Genomic DNA, 24,752 nt, shown 5'->3' on the forward strand with positions numbered 1-24,752 from the left:
TTCCCCTGCTTGAAACTTCTAGAGGATGGGGAACGACAATATGCCATCAACTTCTTAGGGCAAAAATGGATTGATATGTACAAAAATTGTTAAATTTGGCCTTATTTGCTAATTGACCATAATTTTTGGTTTAAAATTCCAACCTAGGCTATTGGTTTGGAATGAAGGCATCAGCATCATCAATAGGCTGCAGGTACATGAGATCTTGGCAAGTAACATGATTGATGATGATGGAAGTATTAAATGCAAATTATGCACAAAATTAAGTATTATATGTAAATTATGATCCCTTTCATGATCGCTGCTGTGCAGGTCATAGATGCATTTTGGTCCCTAATGCAACAACATGCTTTGGGCAATCTATTAATGCCTTTGCAATCATGCTATTTTTTATGACCCTTCTTCATGGTAATTATTTTTTCTACTTATTGTATTGTTCTGCTTTAGTTTACTTGATTGAATGACAACATATGGTTTAAATTTATTTTCATTTAGAACATGTTGGTGAGGACATGGATGGTTGCTAAGAAGGCTATTAAAGACTTGATGCCACATTCCTTGTTGGAATTCAAGCCAATGTTAGTGCCCTTATGAATGGTAGCACCTGGGCACTTGTTGACTGTTGATCTTAGTGAAAGATATTTTACACACTATAGATTCATTTTTGAAGGGGAGTACAGAAGAGTCACCCGCAAATTTGTGAGCACCAATTTTGAAAATGGAAGATTTAGCAGATTAATATCATGCATTGTTATTCCTTCCATGTTGATTATTTCCAATTTTATGTTGTAGGTGAATTAGTTAGGCAAGGTGGCGCGAGAAGTCTTCTCCATTGGTGATATGGGTAGTTGACATCAGAAGCTTTATATATGGCTCTCATCTCTAACACTTCATTTTTTAGTAGATTCTTCTTCAATTGTACATACTTTTATGATTGGAAACTCCACTTCCTTCATATCATGATCATATATCTTGTGGAAGGTACAACCATCATAAGCTAATCTTAAAAACTTTTTACATTGCCCATTATATCTTATAGCTTTTGACGACTTGTCCTCCTAACCTTCAGTTGCCCTCATAGTCGTATCCTTTGTATATTTGGTCCCACGCTTAAATATGTACAGTGCAGGGATGATGAATTTTTAGATGAATAAGAACTCTTAAGACGTGAGTGCAGAGAATATCATTGAATTCAAATATTAGACACATACTAGAAAATTTCTCATCTGTCATAACACATGTTATATATAATATGGTGTTCTCTTGTTTTAGTTCCCATTGGAAGCATCGATCTAATGATCCAAGTTGCACTCCTCAACCTTCTCCATATTATACATGATGGTCATTTTGAGTTGCACCCTAAACACTTCAAATACACTTAGGGTATACAATTCAAGAGCATGCTTCTTAGTTCGGTATGTAGGCCATAAAGCCAACTGTGAATGCATCGTACAGAAGTCCTCATCCTCTTGGTCATATTGGCTCTCCAAGACTGCTGCTTCATATTGAGTCCTAAACTTGAAAATGTTCATATGATTGTCAACAAAATCCTTGAATAGGGAGTGAATACTTTCATTACGTTGTGTTGTAGATATGGAAGTGAAGAATATGTGTCTAGAGTATGGAGGTACCCGTTAGTCTCGTATGCTGAATGGGAGTTGAAGGAAAGTGTTGGACTCCAAGGATTGCTTTTTGATAAAGACATTCATCCGATAGTCAAATTGCTCTAGAGAAATAGAAGCATTGATGCAATGGTGAAGATCATCCTTCAGTCCTTCCTTTATATTAAACAGAATAGTCAGACGTTCTCTGACATTCTTCATGACATGCCACTTGCAAAATCGGGGGACGATATTAGGAAACACTTGCTCAATTGACTTTTTCATGGCTAGGTCTTGATCGGTGAAGATGTATTTTGGGTGCTTGCCATACATTACCTCTAGAAAATTTTGGAAGACCCAAATAAAAGATTCTGTGCTCTCATCTTGTACTAGTGCACCACCTCTAGTCTAGGGCCCTAGACCTGGCGGAGAACTACTTCAGCAATAATAAATCCTAATCCATCAGTGCCGTAGATAAATGGGTCATTAGAAGGATTTACTCGGGAAAGCTTTTTCAACTAGGTGATACATGTTCAGATATTATTTTATGTGAAAAGTCATCCGATAAAAGTTTGACTTTAAGGCAGATATAATCGGATCAAATTTCACCCACTTTAAAATTCATTTTTATAGAGGAAATCCACGCTTCAAAAAAGAAGTGAAGTGAGGCTTTCCAAGCCGAACGAAACGAAGACTTTCCATTTTAAACTTGTAACCAATCCCCCCGAGGGGGACGAGGCCATAGGCCGAAACTGCAAGTAGTTGTTAATGCTAACAAATGGTGCTAAAAGGCCATGCTGTATTTATTCGTCATGTACATGGTGTCAAAAGTGACCACACCACTGAAGAACTGGTAAGACATTCTAGATCTCCTATCAATTTAAAAATTATTTTGCGCACTGTTGTTGGCATCTAATTAGATGGCGTAAACAAAGGTTGGATTATCAGCTTGTAAAGATTGGAAATGATTAACTATTGTCTGAAAGTCAATGTTGAATAATTGTTTTCAGAGGTTGGATCTAAGGTTGCTCAGATCCTTCCTAGAAAAGCTTACATTGCATATACCTCTATGTAGTTATGAGATAGCACCCATAATTTGTTGAGTAGCTCATGTAAATTCCTTATAAATTCTCTATCTTCTGCGGTAATCTTTCCGTGTGATTGAGGGAAGCGAGTTTTAGATGGCCTATGAATGAGCTCATAATTGTGAACATTAACAAATATTATGACCTCCCACTTGCCAACTTCATTCTTCCTAATGCTCACTTTTGCTTTGCATCTAGTGCAGATGCTCTATGCATCCTTGCGTGGCATTGTAGGTCTTTCACGAGCTTCTTCATTGACAGGTTTCTTGATCTTAGGCTTATATATTCCTTCTTTGCAACATGCATATTCTTACCTGGTGATTTCATTAACCTTGGAAGATCAATAAGATGATCCTTTCCAAATACCAAACCCTTTGTGATATAAATATTGGTTGCATGCTCCCATTGCTTCTTCTAGACTATCGAAGACATGCCATCATGCAGTGCTAAAAGATCAGTGTTGCAATCAAATAATAGTTGCTCTTCCTCATTAAGAGGCTCATCAATACCATCTGTTGGCTGAGTTGGCCTCTCTACCTGATCACCAGATAGGGAAGTATCGTCGAGTGATATATAATCAGCCATATGCTTCCTCTATCTACAATATTGCTTGGTGTGCTGAAGATGGTTGCCATGTTATCATTGTACATACTTTCCACTTCCATCTGCAGTATAATTTGATATAATTAGTGAAACAAATAATAGAGTTAAGCTAAGCTCAATGCATGAGTAGTACATATATTCAAATTACACTTCTATACTTATCTCAAATTGCTTGAGCATGCTACCACTTACAATGGAAACTGTAATTTGGTTCCACTATGTAGAGTTCTGAAGTACATTCATGCTTCCATCTCAGCTTCTTCCGATCATGACAAGCTTCTCCTTGCATGCGAAGCAAGAGAGCATAGGAGAGGGGGGGGGGGGGGGGGGGGGGGCGGGGCGGTGTGGGGGGTGAGGGTGAGGTAGAGCAGTGGAGGAAGGGAGGGAGGGAGGCAGAGCAGGGGAAGAAGGTGGGGAAAAATATTTTTTGGCGATGGAGTGTTTGTGGTTTTTTTTTCACCGACAAAAAGAGAGCAAGAGGTACCTAGCAAGAGGGAGGCGGAGAAGAATGGACTTCGACGAGCGGCTGAGAAGGATCGTTTGATGGTTTGAAGTCTTCCTTTCGAGCAAGAGAGAATAAAGTTTTCTTTCCGGGGGAGACAGAGAGAGAGGTGTATGGTGTGTGTGAGAGAGAGAGGAGTTTCCTTACGAGCGAGATAAAGAGAGGGGGATACAAGGTCTTCCTTCTGGCCAGGTAAGAGAGAAGAGAGGTATTTCCTTCCGGCTGAGAGAGAGAGAAGAGAGGTGTTAAGAAGAGGGGGACAGAGAGAGAGGAGTGTGAGAGAGAGAAGAATTTCTCTCCAGAAAAAATACAGAGAGAGAGAGGGAGCCTGCTGGTTTGAAACGAAGAGACGGAGGGATAGGGCCGCGCATGGCCTTCCATCCCATCTCATTAAATATCTTTTTCTTTTGCTTTTCCTTCCCAAATGGAAAACATTAACGTTAAAGAAAAAAAGTGGTCGCTCTATGATTCATGCAGGCTAGAGGGTCCGGGATTCAACCAGCTTCGGCCCCAAATCCTTTTGAAAGAAGCCTAGTTCATCCATCCATACATTATATATGTTTATGTATACATATACATATATGTATATGTATATGTATATATATATATATATGTATGTATGTATGTGTGTGTGTACACACACACATGCACATTGCAAAGTTTAAGCGAGTTCATATCACTATCTCTATAGGGAGTCAGAAGAATGTAGCTCATAGAAGGTACAGCATCCTCTTACAAATTCTTGGTGCACGAGCTGATGACCATAAGGTTTATTATTTCTATTAAAATATGCTTCTTCCTCTCAGCTGCTCTATTTAATTGTGGTGTGTATAAACTAATGATCTCATTTAAATTCATGTTTTTCATAGAATAGGGTTATTTAATTTTAGGTATATTTTTCGCCTGGATCAAACCTAAATATTTTAGTTGTCCTGTCAGTCTAGCTCTAAATAGCAACATTGTCAAACTTTATCCCCGGTAGGAATATTAGTAGAGTCAAGCACATCATTATAACAAGTTTAAGGATTTTGCTGTTTCTTTCTATAGCTCAAAAAGATTTTCAGGTCTTTATCCTGAGCATGAATCTCACATTTAGACATTGGACCTAAGTTCATTCTAGAGATTAGGTTTATGTTCATCATATGTCTAATTCTAGTTTTACATATCTCTGATGACCATGCTGAAGAAGAGAAATTCAACATTATAAATGGAAGAAATTCTTTAATTAGAAAATGAGAGTACATTGAATTTGAACAAAGCCTCACTTGCAAAAACATCTATCAGCGCTCCTTGTTCCTAGAAATTACAAAACCCTCAGTGGAGGCCATGAGAGGGGGAGCGGGGTGACAATTTGCACGGGAATGCAATCACATCTCATTAACAGGTTGGTTTAATACATCATAGCACTCATAGTAGGCAAAAAACCTGTTTCTGTTAATTTTTATTATTCAACCTCTGCCAGATTGCTAGGGTAACCATGTTTTATGCGACATTTAAGATTTGTCTCCTGTGCAAGATTCTCAAATTGTTCGCCCCTTAACTTGAGAGTTTCACTACACGAACATAAAGTAGGTAGGACATAAGATTATTCCTTCCACTTTTTCTAATTGTTCCAGTTGCTAAGCCAGATCAGTGTGCTCCTTGTTGATCAAATTCTAGAAAAAAAGAAATTTCCCTACTGAATTTCTCCAATTCATGTACATGTTATTCGAATCTCTGCAATACAGAAGAAACACGTATCTGAAACTGTTTAATTCTTTCTCCAGTTTAGCATGATTCATGCTCAATGGTATTTACGTTCCATGATCAATACAAAACCACTGGAGTTCTATTTCAAGAGGTCATAAACAAATAGCAAAACCAAACCACAGAATTCTTATGATGGTTTGGTTTCATAAGCTTTAAAAGCTATTAGCCTCCTAAAACTATCAAAAGATTTAAACTTACTTCAGAAGCATTAAACTGCGCCTATCGGCTGCATTTGGATATCTAGTAAAATGCAATAAATCTATGATCTATCCTTGAGGGCTGCCAACCCCATGAGACACGTCAACCTGCTTTTCTGGAAATGTTACGGGTGAAGTCCCAACGGGTGAAGGATTGCTGGCTACCAATCTATTTCCTTGACATCTTTGCTGGTTTTGATTCCTTCTGAAAATTCATAGAACAGAAAAATGGTGCTATATCTTGCTAACTAGTTAACATGAAAATGACTTCAGAAACCAATTTATTCACAACCTGCTTAGTACACAAAGCACACAACTTATCATGAAGTACAAATTATGAGTAGAAAAAACCAACCCAAGTTTATTTAGGACAGCTGATTGCTGGGAACTGAACCACTAGGTTTCACCTAAAGACTGACCAGCTTGAGGGAATCACCCTTCTCTTGCAGGCTAACAAGCAAGCTATCAAAGCTCTTCTTGAAGGAGTCGACTCCTTCAACTTCAAGCTGAGACCCAACCTTGTTCCAGTCAATGCCCAACTTCTGGAGTGCACTATAGACACCCTCAGCCTCTGACAGATTTGAGTCGATGGTCCTCGAAACAGTGCCATGGTCAATGAATGCTTGCAGAGCTTGATCAGGCATGGTTGAAACCTGAAAGCATAGAACAACAAACATGTGCATAATTTAGTAACCAGTGCTCTCGGAAGTCTTTAACCTTTTTTAGGGGATCTGAAGGCCATAACCATCAGCTTGAATTAACTAGAATTAGAATATACCAGACTGAAACCTGCATGCTCAAAATAGTAGCATTTTACATTATCTTTGACAAAAAAAATTAGAATAATGATGTAAGAGCATATAATTCGGTGGCAAAACCAGATTAGAATCCAAGTTATCCACATTTCGAACAAAAAGCCAAACTGTGTGGAACCTATCTAACTGTTGCTCAAGAAATTATAAGTCCATCACCTCACACAGCTGAAAGAATTGCTAAATAATTAGCAAGTGTAAAACTACAATTGAGAATTGATTTGCCTGAATCGCTTTATCAAATAGATGAACTCCATGGGAAATCACCAATTCTCCTAATGCTTTGTTTCCTAGTTAATAATATCCAGTCCTCTGAATCAGATTACTCTTCATCGTATTCAGGTGTACCATATAAGAATGCTCATGTGACGAACAAATCTGGATTTGCTGATGACACTAATATACAGATCAACAAAACAAGAAAAAGAAAAAGAAAAGAAAAGAGCCGCTCTCTATGTAAAACAGCATCTTTTTCTGTAGTATACATGGTGAAAATTTTAGAAGTATAACTGAACAAGAAAGAATTCTGAAGCTCACCGTATCAGGTCCAATGAGAGGATCCACATACAAAGTGTCAGGATATGCAGGATTCTTAACACTGGTTGATGCCCACAACAATCTTTGCTTCTTAGCACCTTTCTTTACCAAAGCCTCCCATCTTGGACCAGAAAATTTTTTTTGATAGAGCTTATATGCCAAAGCTGCTTGAGCCACTGCAGCCTAAAGAAATTTTAAAAATAAAACCATGATTAAATTTCTAGCTTTTCCATCTTTCCAATAAGGTCCTTTAGATTTTTACCTTCCCACGGAGCTCAAGAGCTTCAGGTGTCCCAATTTTTTCAAGCATCTTGTCTATAAGGGTGTCGACACGGCTGACAAAAAAAGAAGCCACACTGGTAATCCTGGACAGGTCATCCAGCCCAGAAGACTCAAGGCCATCCAAATAAGCATCAATGACTGCTTCATATCTCGGTAGTGAGAAGATCAGCTGTCATCAGTAAGATATAATAATCAATCACTTGAACAATATATTGCTAAGGTTAAATGCAAAAGAGATTGCAGATAAATAAACATTGAGTAATTAATTTTCATAGGGAGATGATATGTAGACCAAAATTCAAAAAAAAAAAAAACAATCGAATAACATCAAATTAAGCATCTAACTATAAGAGAAAATAATTGAAAAGGATATAAAATATATAATAGGAAAACTGTGGTGCAATTGGTGGGTGGTTAGACCTTCCAGCAAGAGAGAAGGCAGAGTTAAGATGGAGGAGAAACAGAAGTTTTCTCAAAAGCGTGGGAAAAGTAAATTAGCTATTAAGTTTCATATTATACACATGGCGTTTTAGAAAGGAATTGTTTGTCCAGCAGATTTAAACAACAGATCATAGTATGCCATATTGGTTCATACTGGTGCGTACTAAGCATATCATACTGTACCAGAACCAAACCGGTACACATGATATGGGGGATGTATTGAGTATCGGCACACCGAACCAACCCCTGTATCATAACTAGACAATGTACCAAGATGGTGCCAGTACTAGGTTTGGGACCAAGATTTAGCTTGATAAAAATCAAAAGCATGTAGATATGATTGCTAAAGCAAGCAAGGTAGGAGTAAAGTACATATTCTACAAGTGCACGCAACATTCTGGAATTTTAAAACTAATGTCCAATAAGTAGGTTAGGCAGGTGTAAGCAATGGAACTTACTGTAACATTCACACTTATACCATTTGAGATTACTTCTTTTATAGAAGGAACACATTCTGCAGTAGCTGGAATCTTTATGTAGACATTGGGACGGTTAACCACCTTGTGCAACCATTTTGCAGCTTCAATAGTTCCACTGGTATCATTTGCAAGTCTAGGCGAGACTTCAACAGATACATAACCATCACCACCATCTGTTTGATCATAAATAGGTTCAAAAAGTTTGCATGCATCTTGAATATCCTTTATAACAAGCGCCCAGTAAACACTTTCTATGTCTTTTCCAGCTGATACAAGCTGCCTGAAATTATAATGAATTCAGAGATTATCACATAGTATGAGCTTGAAGGCACACACAATTATCAAAATAGTGAAAAAACAGCTGAATAGGATGAAATACATTCACCAAACTATGTTCACAACATCCATTTTTTTGCTGTCCACCTTCATTGAGAGAGATAGATCACATTGGGCATGAAAACTTCCATTCTAAAAGCAAAAAGGGTCGTGTTGGTTTGCAACATTGATATGGAAAAGGGTTAGACTACAATAATTAAGAAATTTCCTTATTTCATTGGAGGATGCCAATTATCTCTTTTCCCGTGATGTGTTTTCGACGTTGACTGACTTTCAAAAAATCCAACCCTATTTTTTCAAAATTATGGCTCTTGGGTCCTGATTGCCAATAAATAGAAAATGAAAAGTAGTTGTCAATCATGATATAATACATGATGGCGAAAAACTAAATTATGTTCACAACATCCAACATTTGCTGTCCGGTACCTTCTTTCAGAGAGATCCATCACAATGGAATGAATGCTTGCATTATAAAAGATAGAAGGCTGATACTGGTTTGCAACATTGATATGGAAAAGGCCTAGACTATATTAATGAGAAATGAAATTAATTTTATTGGAGGATGTTTTTAGTCTTTTTCTTATGATGTGTTTCACATGGGACTGACTTTCAAGAAAAACAACCCTATACTTTTAAAAATATGTCTTTTAAGCCTCAACTACCAATTAATAGAAAACCAAAAGGACTTTCCAATCATGACATAATATATGATGGCCAAAAAATATAAAGCTTTTGACCATAATAATATAACATTCTGTTTCAAGGCCAACCTAGCATGGTCTGCCACCAATTCGATGATGAGATAATCATGATAGGCAAAGTGAGAAATAATTTACCAGTGAAAAATTACAAATAATATCTATGTCATTGTAAGAAATAGCAATCTCTATGTGCTCATTACTATCCATTATTTGGTGTTGTATGAACTAGTCATTCTTCGCTGGAGGGAAATGGGAAATTGTTAAAAAAAGCCAATGTCAGCACTTTTTGCGTAAGTAATGATTTCTAGAGAATATTCTGCACAATATAGGAGAAAGGATGAACCAAGTAATCAATATGAAGAGTAAACTACCTACATAATAATCAATTGCTATGTTTTCCATAGAATACAAAGGTTAACAAAAATCCAGCAATTGCTGCTGTCCTAAAGATATTATACATCGACCCATTATTTCAGTAGCGACATTCAATTTAGCATTGATTGGAAAAATAAACACTAAAAGTTTGAGTGACAAAATAGGTAAAAATTGATTCATAAAGAAAATCTGCATTAGGTGATGTGGTATGCATAGAGAATTAAAGAGGTGGAGGTAGATACATAGTTAGCCAGATTACCTAAATTGTTCATCATAGGCACTGGATGATGAGATTGCTTTCTGGAAAATCTGCAACAGTAGCAGGCAAAGCGGATAATCAGATTAGAAGCCAAAAGATCAAAAATGTTAAGAAAAGGCCCTTTTTAACTTTCAACATATCTGATGCAGAAATCTTAAGAGAGAAATGTATTAATATATGTAACTATGTATGAAAGTAAAGATAGAATAAGTTACCGTTGGATTGCTAGTAACTCCTCGCACTCCACTTGTAATGAGTGGAAGCAGATCTGTTACTGGGCGGCAAAGATTATCATACCATGGAGATTGCCCTTGCTGCTCATAAAGATCATGGAGTGTTGTACTCTTTGCTGGAGCACCATTTCTATCTTGTTGGGAACATCTCCTGGAATATAGAGTTCATAAAAGAAGAAAAAGAAAAGTCATAAAGTACCAATTCAGAAAACCAGGATAACAGTAAAAATTAGAGAACAGAAAACCTATTGCTAATGGCTGCGAAGGGTTGCATGCACAGGCATGCATACGCTTGCAGATGCATCTATAGACATATACATACACATAGGATGCATGCATCCATGCTTGTATTACTAACACAAAATTTCAAAAACCTTTTTGTTTCTGGAAACTTTATTCACTTGGGGGTGTTGAATTCAGTCTCTCACGGCCCCAAATATCTTAAATTAATATTTTTATTAGGTAGCTCTTTCTCTACACATCTTTTCATCTATTAGAGCATTCTACATCTATATATAAACTGACTAATCCTTTTAAGAGTTCTAGAACCAATGCATTACCTCTACTATCATTTTTTTAACAATAGGAAATGAGAGTCGAGGCTTGCTAATTTTTTAATATTTTGCATCCTTGTGTTTCAAAATCCTTTCCTGTTCTGGGTGTCACTCCGTAGGCTCTCAGTGCAATCCGACATGGAAATCAATTTTTAATGTACCAAAATGCTAATTATCATCCTATTTTAACAAATAACGCTCAAATTCAAGAGAGAGACATTTCAGAACTGATGAAAATAAATAAAGAACAAAAAAAAAAAAAAAAACTACGTAAATAACTTACCAACATAGGTTAGGTCAGTTCAGATTCCTTTGAGACAGCAATACATAGGACCATGTACAATAATTTGAACTTTCAATAAAACTATATATATGCTATTTAAAGCTTGAACAGAGGATCATTTTAGACTTCGAAAGTGTCTAGTTACAAACATAAACCTAATCCAAGTCTATTACAACAAGGAAATCAAACCAAATCAACTCAAGCTTTTCAAGTTCTCAGCCAGTGATAACTAGACCGCCTATAACAGAGCCGACCTCTCCCCATCACCACGACTCCTAATTCATTTATGCTAGCAGAGACTCGAAGGCTCAGACAATCATAAGAACAAGACACATCAAAAATCCATCAATACCAGTAATCAAAACACAAATTTGTAACAAAAAAGAAGCGATCTTTCAGAATCTTTGAGCTACTCTGCTGCTCAAATAATGCATTGAGATCCATAGATATAAAGAAAAAAAAATCAAACCTAAAGCGAGAAAAAGGATGGAGAGATAAGAGAAGCATACACCAAAAAGCTCCTCTCGACGCGATCGGTTCGAATCGACAGGCGGAGAGGCGATACTCGCCTCTGAATCGGAACTCCCGTGCGGAAGCTGAGAGAGAGTTTCGGCTCAGATCGGAGAGCGGAAGAGGAGCGAGGAGAAGAGGCGGCGAGGGGAGGGTTTGAGAGCTTGGAGATCGAAGCCATGGGAGCACAGAGAGAGGAGGCGGTTTATTCTTAGATTTAAGGAGAAATTAAAAGTAGAGGGAGGTAGGTGTAATAAAAAAACAGAGAAGGGAGGTAGGTTGGAGGTAGGTTTATGGACAAACGTTCAACGAAAGGGAGTCGTCAGCGGTGGAGGTCAGAGGGGTAAAATCGGAAGAAAAATACAATTGGTAGGTGAATGGCAACAAGATATAATTTAGGTTAGAGATAAAAGTGATTGAATAATATTCATAGGATCCAGGTACAGAAATATGCACATTTGACTAATATTTATAATTATTTTTATATCTATAAAAAAAAATAGATATGGATATAAATAGATAAATGCTTGATTCATATCCAGATATCTAATTCTATATGTATTTATTTTTATATAACACTCATAAATTTTTTAAAAAAATAAATAACCACATTAATTTGTTATTAACTTAATTTATTATTATTTATTTAGTAATATTTTATATTTTATGGTTATAAAGTTTTATTATCCGAATTATATGTAATATGGTCCAGAGTCGCCATCCCCTGATATCTTGCCTCCTAGCTTAGCCCATCAACTAAACGATGACATATGTCCCATAAAATCAAGGACAATCAAATCTCTAAAAGATCAATGTGATAACATTTAGAGCCCGCCACACTCAAAAAGGAATATTATAATCGTCCAAATCAATAGATTGACACAAGAGAAATGGCCCTTGAAAGCTTTTTTAGAGATTTGAGAGAGATGAAATCTAGAAAAAACAATTACGAGTCCACTAACCAACCCCAAAAGGAGTTGTGGAGTGATTGATTATAACCCTATTTGATTTTGATGAGCTCAAAGCATTTGAGTATATCTTATGTTTACTAATGAAATCAATCTAGTGTTTCAGTAAAATTCTTGTAAATTTATGGTTAAGTGTCTCTAGATTTGGTTCGATACAATTTGGATAAATAAAGAACACAATGTGAACCAAAAGTCTGAGACTCAAGTCGACTCCGGGATATTACGAGTGATCCCAAGCGTATCAGAAGCACTGGCACAGGCTCAAGTCGACTCCTGTACATTACGAGTCGACTCCGACTGAGAACAGACAGACAGACAGAAAGATCCAACTCAAAACCTGTCAACGAGTCGACTCCTGAAGAGCGCGAGTCGACTCCAGGGAGTTACAGACAGAACGACAGAGAAGTTATTTTGGACTCTGAGAGCCGAGTCGACTCCTGAGGAATGCGAGTCGACTCCGATGGTTGGCAGGTCGACTCCAAAGGAAGCGAGAGTCGACTTCCAGTGTAATACAAGGCAAAAGTCAGAGAGCAACTTTCGGACACTGAGAGCCGAGTCGACTCCCGCAAAGCCCGAGTCGACTCCGAGACGGCGCGTCCCCAAAAAGACAGAAGACAGTATTGTCGTCTCTGAGAGGCGAGTCGACTTCAAGACAGTTCGAGTCGACTCCAAGGCAGCGCTACCCCAAAAAGACAGAAGACTGTTTTTCGGATACTGAGAGCCGAGTCGACTCCGAAACAGTCCGAGTCGACTCCAAGACGGCACGAGCCAAAAGACAGAAGATCGAAAGTTCGGACTCTGAGCGCCGAGTCGACTCCCAGAATTTCCGAGTCGACTCGAGTGAGCAAAGTTGAAGAATACATCTATGGATTCCTTGGAATGAGTCGACTCCAAAAGTGCCAGGTCAGCTTCAGACTTTGGGGAGTCGACTCCAGGTTAAGTCGAGTCGACTCCCAGTCGAGAAGAGCACTTTAATTCAAATCCGAAACAGTTGCCGAGCCGACTCCAGAAAAGCATGAGTCGACTCTTGCTGCAGCCGAGTCGACTCCAGATCGCGCGAGTCGACTCCGATCCCAACGGAAACATTGTCAGGATGTGCAGAATGTGCAGAACGGCTAGAAGATTGTGTCTAACGGCTAGTTTCCGTGGGGAATGGCTTAAATAGCCACAGAGAACTGTAGCAAGGGAGAGAAGTCATATTTTTTTGAAAGAAAACACGAAATCTTCATCTGCCAAAAGATTTCAACGGAAAAGAAGGAAGAGGGCCATTAACTCCATTCAACCAACTCTTCCCAGCATTAAAGAAGTCTCCTTCAGCCTTCAAGTCTTCAAGACATTCAAGAGGAAACCCAGAGTTCGAGAAGCCCTCCTCTACATCATCATAAACTTGTTTGAGGGCTCTTAACTTCTCTCCTATTCATATTGCTGAATATCTGCTTGTTTAGAAGCTGTATTTTTCTGTTTGTTTGTCTATTCATTTGGTCCTACTTGATTCAATCAGGGGATTGAATCAAGGGTGTAAAGGTTTGTTGGTGAGCCTAGGTTGAAACCAACGTGTAAGGGTTTGATTGTGATCCCGGAAAAATAATCGGGTGGTTCTAGTCGGTGAGCCTGGAAAAACCGACCGAGTTCGTTGTGATCTCGTAAAACAACAAGTTGGGTTGTGAGCTTGTAAAACAACCGGCTGTAATCCGAGGGGTTATAGTGAATTCCCAAATGAGGCTTGGGGAGTGGACGTAGGAGCAAGGGTTAGCTCCGAACCACTATAAAATCATTGTGTTTGTGATTGCCTTGTCATCTTTTACTTTCATTTCATTCACTGCACATAGCATCTAATTAATCAACTTGCAAAAAGTATTAATTAGTATTTCACAAACTATTTAATTGCAATAATTATTTTAAAACCCAATTCACCCCCCCCCCTCTTGGGTTGTCTATCTGGGCAACAGGAGTCTAATGACTTCCGACCTAGCCCTCAAAGATCTCAAGTCCCATAGCCAGCTCCCGAGGTGGTAACTGCTGAGCAGTTCAATCTACTTGTGTAGCAAGTGCAAACCCTGACAATGGTAGTTCGAGATATGCAGCACTCGAACTAACAATGGGACGTTGCACCGCTAGATCGTCAACACGGCCTAGCGCAGCATAGTGCCTCTCATCTTAAGAACTTCGGCCAACATCAAGAAGATGATCGCCCCGGTACTTATTCCAAGATGGGCTCCTATTCGAGAGATTCGGAATCCCCCCAGCTAGAGAGGCTTTATAGAAGAGAAGTCGATCTCGATCGGAGGATCGAGAAAATGAATAACAAAATCAAGGCTTTAAGAGAAAGGCAAGTCAACCAGGGAGAAGATCTGGGGATGTCAATCAACTCACCATTCTCTAAGGCGATTATGGCAGAACCGTTACTAGAAGATTCAAAATGTCTACTTTGATGTGTATGATGTAACCTCGGTTCTAATAGACCACCTTGAGAGCTTCAAGTCTTTCATGATATTATAAGGAGCAACTGATGCAGTTCTATGCTAAGTTTTCTTGGCCACCCCAGGAAAGTAGCTCGTCTCTGGTATTTTGCTCTCTAACTAGGACCATTTATTCTTTTGATCAACTCAGCAGTCAGTTCATGGCTCATTTTTTGAGCAACCAGAGGTAGAGAAAGGATGCCAGCCTATTTGCTATGAAGCAGGGAGAAAATAAGTCCCTCAGGAGATACATTAATCATTTCAACATGGAGATATTAGAAATTAGTGACCTGGACAGGAAGGTTGCAGTGTCGGTGGCGAGGAATGGGTTAAAATCTTCTTGTTTCTCTTAGAAAATAGAACTCCAAAAGATTTGGCTAAACTATTGTCCCAAGCCAAAAATATATCCAGGCCAAGGAGGCCATGGCAGCACATAGGGAGGCAAATAAGGGTAGAAATAGCAAAAGTAAGGGCCAAGAAGATGGAGAAGGTTTGAGAAAGAGGCCCAGATATGAGACGGAGAGCTCCCAACGTTTGAGCAGCCTGTCCTAGATTCAAGAGGTATACTCATTCCAACATATCCGGAGCCTAGATTCTGATGGAGATAAAACACCAAGACTACTTGCAATGGCCGAAGAAGATGAGTACCCATGCTCATGGCTGCTAACCCAAGAAATACTGTTGGTTCTACAAAAATCACGACCATGATACCGAGGAATATATTCAATTGAGGGACGAGTTTGAGGCTCTTATTTGACGGGGGCACCTCTATCACTACATGGAGAATCGACGATAAGAAGAAGGAGTGCGATGGGACAGGAGCTCTCCCAAGAAGTTGGAAGACCGTCGACTTATTGTAGGGGTTATAAATACTATTCAAGTGGGCCTACAGCAAGATGCTCAAACTCATCAGTTCAAAAGTTTTGTGCCTGAGCTACATGAGCGGGAGATTTAATTCTAAAGAGACCAAGAGCCAAGGAGGTCACATCTTTCTTGGATGCCAATTTGGAGGGGATGCAGACCTCCCATGATAATGCAGTTGTAATATCTCTTATTGTTGCAAACTACGATGTAAGACGAGTTTTAGTAGATGATGGAAACTCTACAAATATTTTGTTCTACAGGGCATTCCAGAAAATGAACTTATTAATAGATTGGTTAAGGAGGATTAACTCTCCTTTAATCAGTTTTTTAGAAGACCCTATACCTATGGAAGGAGTAATTACCCTTTTGGTCATAGTAGACTAAGAACCTCGGCAGATGACCATCATGCTAGAGTTCATGGTCATTAAGGTCCCTTCTACATACAATGCCATTCTTGGTGGGCCCAAATTAAACATTATGCAAGCCGTGGTATCTACTTACCGCTTTACAATGAGATTCTCCACTAGCAACGGGGTTAGTAAAGTTAGAGACAACCAAGTGGTGGCTCGGTACTATTATGCAGCCACCCTCAGAAGAAATACTAAGCCTCCAGAAACATTGCTCGTTGAAGGTTGGGATGTCCCGTATAAATAGAAGGAGCAGCATAGGGAACCTATTGAGGAGCTTACCTCCATCCTACTTCCTAAGGTTAGCAAACTCCTTGAGGTTGAGATCATTCATGAAGTTGACTACACATAATGGATTGCTAATATGGTGATTATTAAGAAGGCTAATGGGCATTGGAGAGTCTATTAGACTTCACCAACATTCATAAGACTTGCCCAAATGACAACTTTCCACTAACAAGAATTTATCAACTTGTGGATGCTACCTCGGGCAACCAGCTCCTTAGTTTTATGGATATGTTCTCAGAATACAATTAAATTAAGATGTGCACTAAGAGGAAGAGGAGAAAATGACATTTGTCACTGACAAAGGGTTAGATTGTTACTAGATGATGCTATTTGAATTGAGGAACACTGGGATTGCAAATCAATGGCTGGTTAATCACATCTTCAAGGACCAATCAGCCAAATGATATGCTCATAAAGAGCTAGAGAGCCAAGCATCATGTCGCCGATCCATATGAAGTCTTCTAGAGCTTGAGAAAATACTGTATGAAGCTCAATCCAAGCATGTATGTGTTTGGAGTCACCTTGGGAAGTTCCTAAATTTATGGTAATCTAGTGGAGAATTGAGCTCAACCTGGAGAAGATCTGAGCAGTGTTAGGAATGGTAGATCCAAGGTAGATCCAAGGACAGTAAAAAGGGTCTAGGGCTTGCTATTAGGTGACTACCCTAAACTGATTTGTGTCAAGATCAGCAGAAAGATGTCTCCCCTTCTTCAAAGTCCTGGGGAATGCTAGAAATTTCAATGGATTAAGGAATGCCAAGCGGCATTCGATCAACTAAAGTGGTACCTCAGATTCCCTCCACTTTCTAGAGGCCACCAATTTGTTATCCTCGTAAGCTTGGCAAGTATGCCAAGGATCATATAATATGGACGAAATATCGGGCGAGTCTCACAAAGACCATCGATGGTGCCGCACTCGAGCACCACAGGTCGAGCAAGCCTCCCAAGAGGCCACCGGCCTGTTACTGACCAAGAATTGATTAAAGATCTAGTTGAAACTAGTCTCGGATGGGAGAAAGCATGCCTAGCTTGATCACCTAAGTGCTAAGATTCGCCATTTCTTGAAATCTCACCTACTAGCTCACCTCACCGACCAGATGATGATGCATATCCTATGAAATTAACAACCTATTAAATATCCAAATGATCAACATGATAATAGCGCATTTGGTTATAGCTCAATGCAATCTCGGCGTGCCCAAAAAAGAATGCCATAATTGTCTAGATCAGCCGATAAGGAAAGAGCTTAGCTGCTCATCTGCGAATCGTGTGATCTTAACTGCATAGATCGGCACCCTCTCCTCTATAAAAAGTAGGCACAAGGTCTCCTTAGATATGAAAAATCTTCTCTTTTTTTTCAATGCTCTACCTGACTAAGCATCAGAAGATTCTCAGGCCGACACATTCCGACGACCCCTTGATCGATTTCTCTAGTTGTAGATCAAACCCAATGTGGCACAACACTTCTCTGGCCCAATCGAGCATAGCAGCATCGCTCATCGGCTCGTCAACCCATTAGATTGAATTTTGAGTGGCAACAATATCCATATTTATTTCCATACTTTTGGTACCTCATTTATAGCTGCATTCATTTAAATCAAATATGATTATAAATTTTTGTATCCGACTAATATCCATATCCATACCTATATTTATCAAATAAAATAAATATGGATATGAATATAGTAGTATCCAATCTGTATCCGATCCGATTCAGCCCTAATTTATGATAATTAAAATGACAACTTTATCCTCAATTATTCATGAAAGTATATTGTTATATTTGGTTTTGTTGAGAATAGTTTGATGGTGGTTGATTGTAGCATATCTTTGGTTTAGTGGGTTAATAAAGGTTGTTTAATAAAATCTATATTGAAATTATTTTTATCATTAAGAATAATTTTATTTGATAATTGAATGATTCAAAATGAAAATATAATTATTTATTAAATTAATTGAATAATTTTATTTATTAATTAAATTTTAAAATATTAAATTACATAGGCAAAAGCATCAAAATACAATACTACCTTGCACATAACCCACATGATGCATGGAATGCTAATTTTTCTTTTTGTCTAATTGTTCTTGAAATGCAATATAGGATACATATTATAGGATAGGTAACGACAATCAAGTAAAGCATAATAAATATAAAGTCTAATTATTTTCTAAAATAAATTTTTGAAATTAGTATTATGACATACTATCATCATTCAAAATTCAAATAACATATGTGTATTTATTGATATAGTAAAATACTATATTACTGTAAAAATAATAAGATCATAATCCAACTTGCATATAATAATAAATAGAAAAGTATTGGATCTATGGATATTTAAATACAATATAGCAAGATCATTAGTTGTTGCCTTTTATTTTTAAGTAAGATCATAATCATAAAACTACACTAGAGATTAATAAAATATTAGCATAATCTAGTAACCTGCATAGGATATTTGTAGGATACAATACTAATAAAAAATATCTTTTATCAATATTAGTATATATTAAGCAAATATAGTTATTCATAACATCACTAATTTCTATAACAATTTAGTTGAACTAATGAATCATTTGTTTAATAAATATATATTAAAGAAATATAGTTAGTGATAATATTATTAACTTTTGTATCAATTTTGTAGAACTAATCAAATCTTTATCTGTTACAATTTAATAAGCTAATAATCTGATATTGTATTATTATATTTTGATAAAAAAGTCGTATTAAATAAAAGCTATAGATATTATTTAAAATAAGAAGTTCTATTAATAACATCGTTAATATAGATACTACAGATTGAATGGACAGTTCTGCCCAAGCAACATCCCTATATTAGTATAATATATATATATATATATTAGATAACCTCTCTTAGGGATGCAAGTCCTACATAAGCTATACGGTGGCTCTTGCAACTTTGTTTGCGTAAGTACAGTAATACTTCTCTTTTCCAAAATAAATTACTGATAAAACAGGTAAATTTATAAATTGAAACAGTATTTATTACACTACTAATAATATTTGTAATTTTTAAGTTGTGATGAGTGATAATTCTGACGAAGTTGTACATAAAAAAAAGATGGACTTTAACGCTTGGTGATTAATTATTTAATTTAATATTCCTGAATTTTTTAGTTTTTATTTAAACAATGAAAATTAATGGATTAAGCAAATTAGCGAACAGTCTTGTCGCTGGCAAGTCAGTATGCAATTTGGGCGGGGTAAAGTTGGGGTCCCCAGTTGGCACGGCCCGATAGCTACAGTGCCGGGCCGTGCCTGGCACGGCCCATTTAAGGGGGCCATGCTGGGTAACAGGTTACTGGCCCGCGGGCCGAGCCCGGCACGGCCCGCTTCGGGCCTGGGTCGGCACGGCCCGCTCTAGGCCCGCGGGCCAAGCACGGCACGGCCCGCGGGCCAGCCCGGCACGGCCCATAAGGGCCTGGGCCGGGCTGGCTCGCGGGCCTGGCACGGTCCGGGTCTGGGCCCGGCCCGGCCCGATAAAAATTAATGCTTCATAAATTTTTTTAATGAATTAATAAATATTGAAAACTAAGGATTTATGAATATAAAGCCACCGGAATGGTGGGGGGTTTGGTATAGACCCCTACCAGTTTATTAATTTAAATCAAAATGGTACATGAAGGGAGGTTTGGACCTTGGTCTGACCTTCAGAATATAATAAGAAAGGGCCGAGGTTTGGACCTTGGTCTGACCTCCAGAATACAATAAAAATGTACAATTATAAAAAATTAAGAAATCTTACTAATCATCAGTGATTCAGTGAATCAGTATTCACTCTTCAGTCTTCAGTAGTGTTTGTATCATCATCATCAGAGGATGTTGTATTATATCCACCTTTATCTTGAAGTCTTGCCTCAGCATCCAACCAATCTTTGAAGCAGAGAAGCATCTCCACCATTTCGCCCGTTATCCTACTTCTCTTTTCGTCAAGAACACGCCGACCTGCACTAAAAGCGGATTCCGATGCTACCGTGGATATCGGCACAGCTAAAATATCGTGTGCAATTGCAGACATAACAGGATATTGATTTCTAACACTCTTCCACCAAGATAATACATCTAGATTCTCTATTTGATTTTCATCATATGCAGACTGAAGATCATTTCGTAAATAAAATTCTAGTTCACTACTTAAAGATGAAGAAGATGAAGATAAACTTGAAGCATGTGTGTGTCTTCTCTGTGCAATGAATGAAAAAATAGATGACGAACGAGAACTACTAGAAGAAGAAATAGAGGTTTGTATTTGTGTTCTAGATCCACGAATTTTTTCATCATATATAGCATAAATATCATAAAGAAGTTGTTTTACCTCATTTTTAGCAGGTTCAAGATCTTTAATTATATTTTCACAGTATGCATCAAGTAAAATTAGCACGCCATTTAATTTAACTCTAGGATCAAATACAGCAGCTAAGTTATGCATAGGACATATCTTGTCCCAATACTCATTCCATTTAGATTCCATTAGGTCAATAATAGGCATTAAAACATTATCATATCTATGTTCTGAAAATTTTTGACTAATTATATATGCTTGTTGTAAAAATGAACATGAAGTTGGATAATAAATACCAGAAAGAACATTGGTAGCATTATAAAAACTAAGCAAAAAATCTTCCAAAATTTTTCTTTTATTCCAATCAGTTTCAGTCAATGTAAAGCCTAATCCACGATCATTAATATATGCACTTAATAAGTTTTTATATGGGTATGCATCATGTATCATGCTATATGTTGAGTTCCAACGAGTAATTACATCAAGTTTAAATTTTTTAAAACGTTTACCATGGTTTATACATAGTTCCTTAAATTCTTGAAGTCTTGATCTTGAAGCATGAATAAAAGAAACTGCATTTCTAATTTTACCAATCACATCTTGAATCATACCCATGCCAGCTTGAACAGAAAGATTTAAGATATGACATGCACATCTAATATGCAATAAATTTCCATCTAACATGAGATGCAATGAGTCTTTTAATAATGCAACAGCAGAATTATTATTAGATGCATTATCAAAAGTAATAGACATAATTTTATTATTAATATTATATGAACATGCAGTTTGATAAATGATATTTGAAATTTGTTGCCCAGAATGTGGAAAATCAAAAGCACGAAAAGCAAGAATACGTTTATTTAATTGCCAATCATTATCAATATAATGAGCAGTAATGGCAATAAAACAATTACTACCTACAGATGCTGACCAAATATCAGAAGTTAATAAAATTTTTACATTTAAAGTAGAAAGTTTTTTCAATTAAACTTTGTTTCATTGCTAAAAAGTTAGTCATAGCTACTCTTCTAAATGTACGCCTACTAGTTCTTTTGTAAGCAGGTTGTAGGTTTAATTGAACATATTCTTCAAAATTAAAAGATTCACATAAACTAAAAGGTAATTCATCCTTAACTATCCATTTTACAAGTGCTTTTCTTTGATTTTCATGATTTTATGCAAAATTACCTACAAGTAATCCCCCTTGTATATTAATGGTACTTTGAGTTTGAGCATGAGAATCATGCATCCTATGACTCTCTTGATGTCTTTTTAAATGCCCTGTTCCCCCACTACTACTACAACTATAAAGTTTGGCACATTTTTTACATTTAGCTTTCCAGACTCCATCAACCATAACTCTATCAAATTCATTCCATACAGCACTAGTCCTCTTACGAGAAGAGGTTTGATCTTCACTCGGTTCACTAGTTCTAGAGGAACTAGGAACATGGGGTTGGGGATTAGTTTCTTCTCCCTCAGAAACAGGAGGAATGCCAAACTGACTTTCCTTAAAAGATGACATATCTAAATTGATGAATTCAAAAAATAAAAACTAACCACAAGGAGGATTGGAGGAATTGAGTAGAGGGTCGGAGGGCAGAGGCAGAGCCGAGATTCTGAGCTTCCTCTTGTGCTCTCAACAGGAGTGACTTTCTCTTCTCAACAGGAACCTCCTCTTATGTAGCACTTGAACACTTGCTAAATGCAAACTAAAAATTAAATTGCTAGAAGAGCACTTTAGAAGAGAGAAATAATAGTAGTAGAGAAGGAGAGAATAGTTGGTTTGGTGTGGTGAGAATGAGGGAGGAAAGGGCTATTTAGAGAAGCCCAAATTTTTTTTCCCAAAATACCCCTCAATTCAGCCGTTTTTGGACTGTTGGGAGGGGTAAAAATGTCATTTTTCCAAAATAGCAGTTGGAAACGGCTATTTTCCTCCCCCCCACCGTTGCGGGCCGTGCCTGGCACGGCCCGTTTGCGCCTGTTACGGGCCGCCAATAAACGGGCCTGGGGCCGGGCCGGGCTTCCTTTTGCGCCCGAGACGGGCCGTGCCGGCACGGCCCGTTTAGACCTTGGGCCCGGTGGGCCTGGGCCGGGCCGGCCCGGCACGGCCCGATGCCCAACTCTAGTTGGGGAGGACAATCGTTAGTAGCAGGGCACAGATTGTAAGGTTAGGTTGCTTAATATTTACAAACCCAACATTGAGGGCTAGAACAGTCTTTTGGGCCCAACAACAGAAGAAAAAGTTGGTGAGAGCACGGAAGCGGTGTTACGCGTCTCCAGACTCCAAAAATGGAGTTTCGGGGTTGGTCGCCTCTTTTGTCGCTCGAAATTTTTTCTAGACGTCTGCATTAGATATTTTTTTTTTTTTGCTGTTATTACTTTTCTATGATTTGACTGATTATATTTATGTTAGACTTATATAAATGAGTAGTTGTTAAAATAAAAAAAAAAAAGAAAAAGAAAAAAGAAAGAAGAAGAAGAAGAAGAAGAAGAAGAAGAAGAGTTCCGGACTGTCTGTCTTCCGAAGGTCCCAGCTGTATGAGATGAGACGACCTCACGGACGTCTCACATGACGTTGGGGCCGAGTGAGATGGCTCTTCGTCTCGGAGATCGCGGAAAGGATTTCTATCTCGACCTTTCAGTGAAGGGAGGAGGCGCCCTTCCGAGCTTGAACAAGTTTTGATAGATTAAGGAGTCAAAATATGGGATTTGCCGTCTAAAATGTAATTTCCTTACGGCAGCCATCCAGGGAACCTTAAAGTAGGCCCATTTGAGATGAGAGCTGCAAAGTACCTGTGGTGGAAAGCAAGTAGCTACATGAAGGAAAACGCTGATGATACAACAATTGAAAAAGTTTTAGTTGTGCGGATTTTGTCACCTCCATGAATGGTTATATTTAAATTAAAATGATAGGAAAATTCATGATCACTGTATTTGTAATTCAATCACTTTTTGTTCTCCGAATGATGTATATGGTATATGGACTCTTCATATACATCTATACATACATACAAACAAACAAATAACCATATATGTATATTAATACACACACACACACACACACACACACACACACATATATATATATATGTATGTATGTATGTATGTACATATGTGTATGTATGTATGTATATACATATGTGTATGTATGTATATATACATATGTATGTATTTATGTATGTATGTGTGTGTGTGTGTGAGAGAGAGAGAGAGAGAGATAAAATAAGATAAATTTTCACTCAATTTTGGTCAAGTTATGACTGAAGGATGGGAGTCCAACATGGGTTATTTAAACTACTAGATGTAATCTACTACCTCTAAACATTTGACACCCCAAAAATAGTATGATTTGGAGACTTTTAGCTAATGCATATAGAGGTTCAAAATTAAATAATGTAAATAATACAAAGCAATACATTCTTGACTACTTCATGCGCAGGTTAGCAAGGGCAAGGCATGTCAGGGAAACACTGGTAGAACAGGCAAGGGAGAGAAACTAGGAGAGGGGAAGGTCAAGGGCCAACATGGCAAAAAGGAACTGAGAGGCCTTGGTCTTCGATTTGAAGCCAAATGTGGCAAGGAGGCAGGAGTGGCATGGGGTGCAAGGAGCTAGAAGATGATAGCATTGATGAGGGACGAGGAGAGGCTCAGTGATGGAGTGGAGGTTCTAGGGGTAGGAGGCGAAGGGGTGTAGTTAGGCAACAAAGAAGAAGTGGAGGTAGGTGATGGTGTCATAGATGGCGTGGAGTTGTTAGGAGAGTTGGATGAAATGTGTTAGTGGCGGTGTCCTGCAGGACTGGCTCAAGCTTTAGGCGAGTGAGGTGGTCGCTTATGGCCCTTGACCTAAAGAAGGCCCACCGCAGTCTTCACTCTTCATAGTGAAAGGCTGAAGCCTGAAAGCTAGTGCCTAAT

The 24,752-nt window shown here is 38.0% G+C and overlaps 2 protein-coding genes across 2 annotated transcripts; both read right to left on the reverse strand.

Moving 5' to 3' along the window:
- Positions 1-1,931: 1,931 nt before the first annotated feature.
- On the reverse strand, positions 1,932-3,271 carry LOC148700432 (uncharacterized). The gene is made up of 3 exons (XM_088708415.1): positions 3,107-3,271; positions 2,656-2,894; positions 1,932-2,473 (listed from the first exon to the last, which is right to left on the reverse strand). The coding sequence occupies exons 1-3, from the start codon at positions 3,269-3,271 to the stop codon at positions 2,386-2,388; spliced, it is 492 nt and encodes a 163-aa protein (XP_088564541.1). The 3' UTR covers positions 1,932-2,385.
- A 2,718-nt stretch (positions 3,272-5,989) lies between these two features.
- LOC103697961 (uncharacterized) lies at positions 5,990-11,821 on the reverse strand. Its single transcript, XM_008779911.5, has 7 exons — positions 11,539-11,821; positions 10,175-10,343; positions 9,960-10,009; positions 8,268-8,568; positions 7,349-7,537; positions 7,087-7,269; positions 5,990-6,390 (listed from the first exon to the last, which is right to left on the reverse strand). The coding sequence occupies exons 1-7, from the start codon at positions 11,718-11,720 to the stop codon at positions 6,145-6,147; spliced, it is 1,320 nt and encodes a 439-aa protein (XP_008778133.1). The 5' UTR covers positions 11,721-11,821; the 3' UTR covers positions 5,990-6,144.
- Positions 11,822-24,752: the final 12,931 nt, after the last annotated feature.

The sequence above is a fragment of the Phoenix dactylifera genome, chromosome 12 (genome assembly GCF_051530095.1).
Source record: "Phoenix dactylifera cultivar Ajwa chromosome 12, Ajwa_hap1_PhDact_Kaust_v1.1, whole genome shotgun sequence".
NCBI lineage: Eukaryota > Viridiplantae > Streptophyta > Magnoliopsida > Arecales > Arecaceae > Phoenix > Phoenix dactylifera.

Coding starts and splice junctions, on each gene's coding strand:
- LOC148700432 (XM_088708415.1), bottom strand. CDS start 3,271: ATGGCTGATTATATATCACTCGACGATACTTCCCTATCTGGTGATCAG. Junction 2,895..3,106: donor ATGATGGCATGTCTTCGATA/GTCTAGAAGAAG, acceptor AAGGATGCATAG/AGCATCTGCACTAGATGCAA. Junction 2,474..2,655: donor TACATAGAGGTATATGCAAT/GTAAGCTTTTCT, acceptor TTAAATTGATAG/GAGATCTAGAATGTCTTACC.
- LOC103697961 (XM_008779911.5), bottom strand. CDS start 11,720: ATGGCTTCGATCTCCAAGCTCTCAAACCCTCCCCTCGCCGCCTCTTCT. Junction 10,344..11,538: donor GTCGAGAGGAGCTTTTTGGT/GTATGCTTCTCT, acceptor TCTATATTCCAG/GAGATGTTCCCAACAAGATA. Junction 6,391..7,086: donor CTCTCATTGGACCTGATACG/GTGAGCTTCAGA, acceptor CTATGCTTTCAG/GTTTCAACCATGCCTGATCA.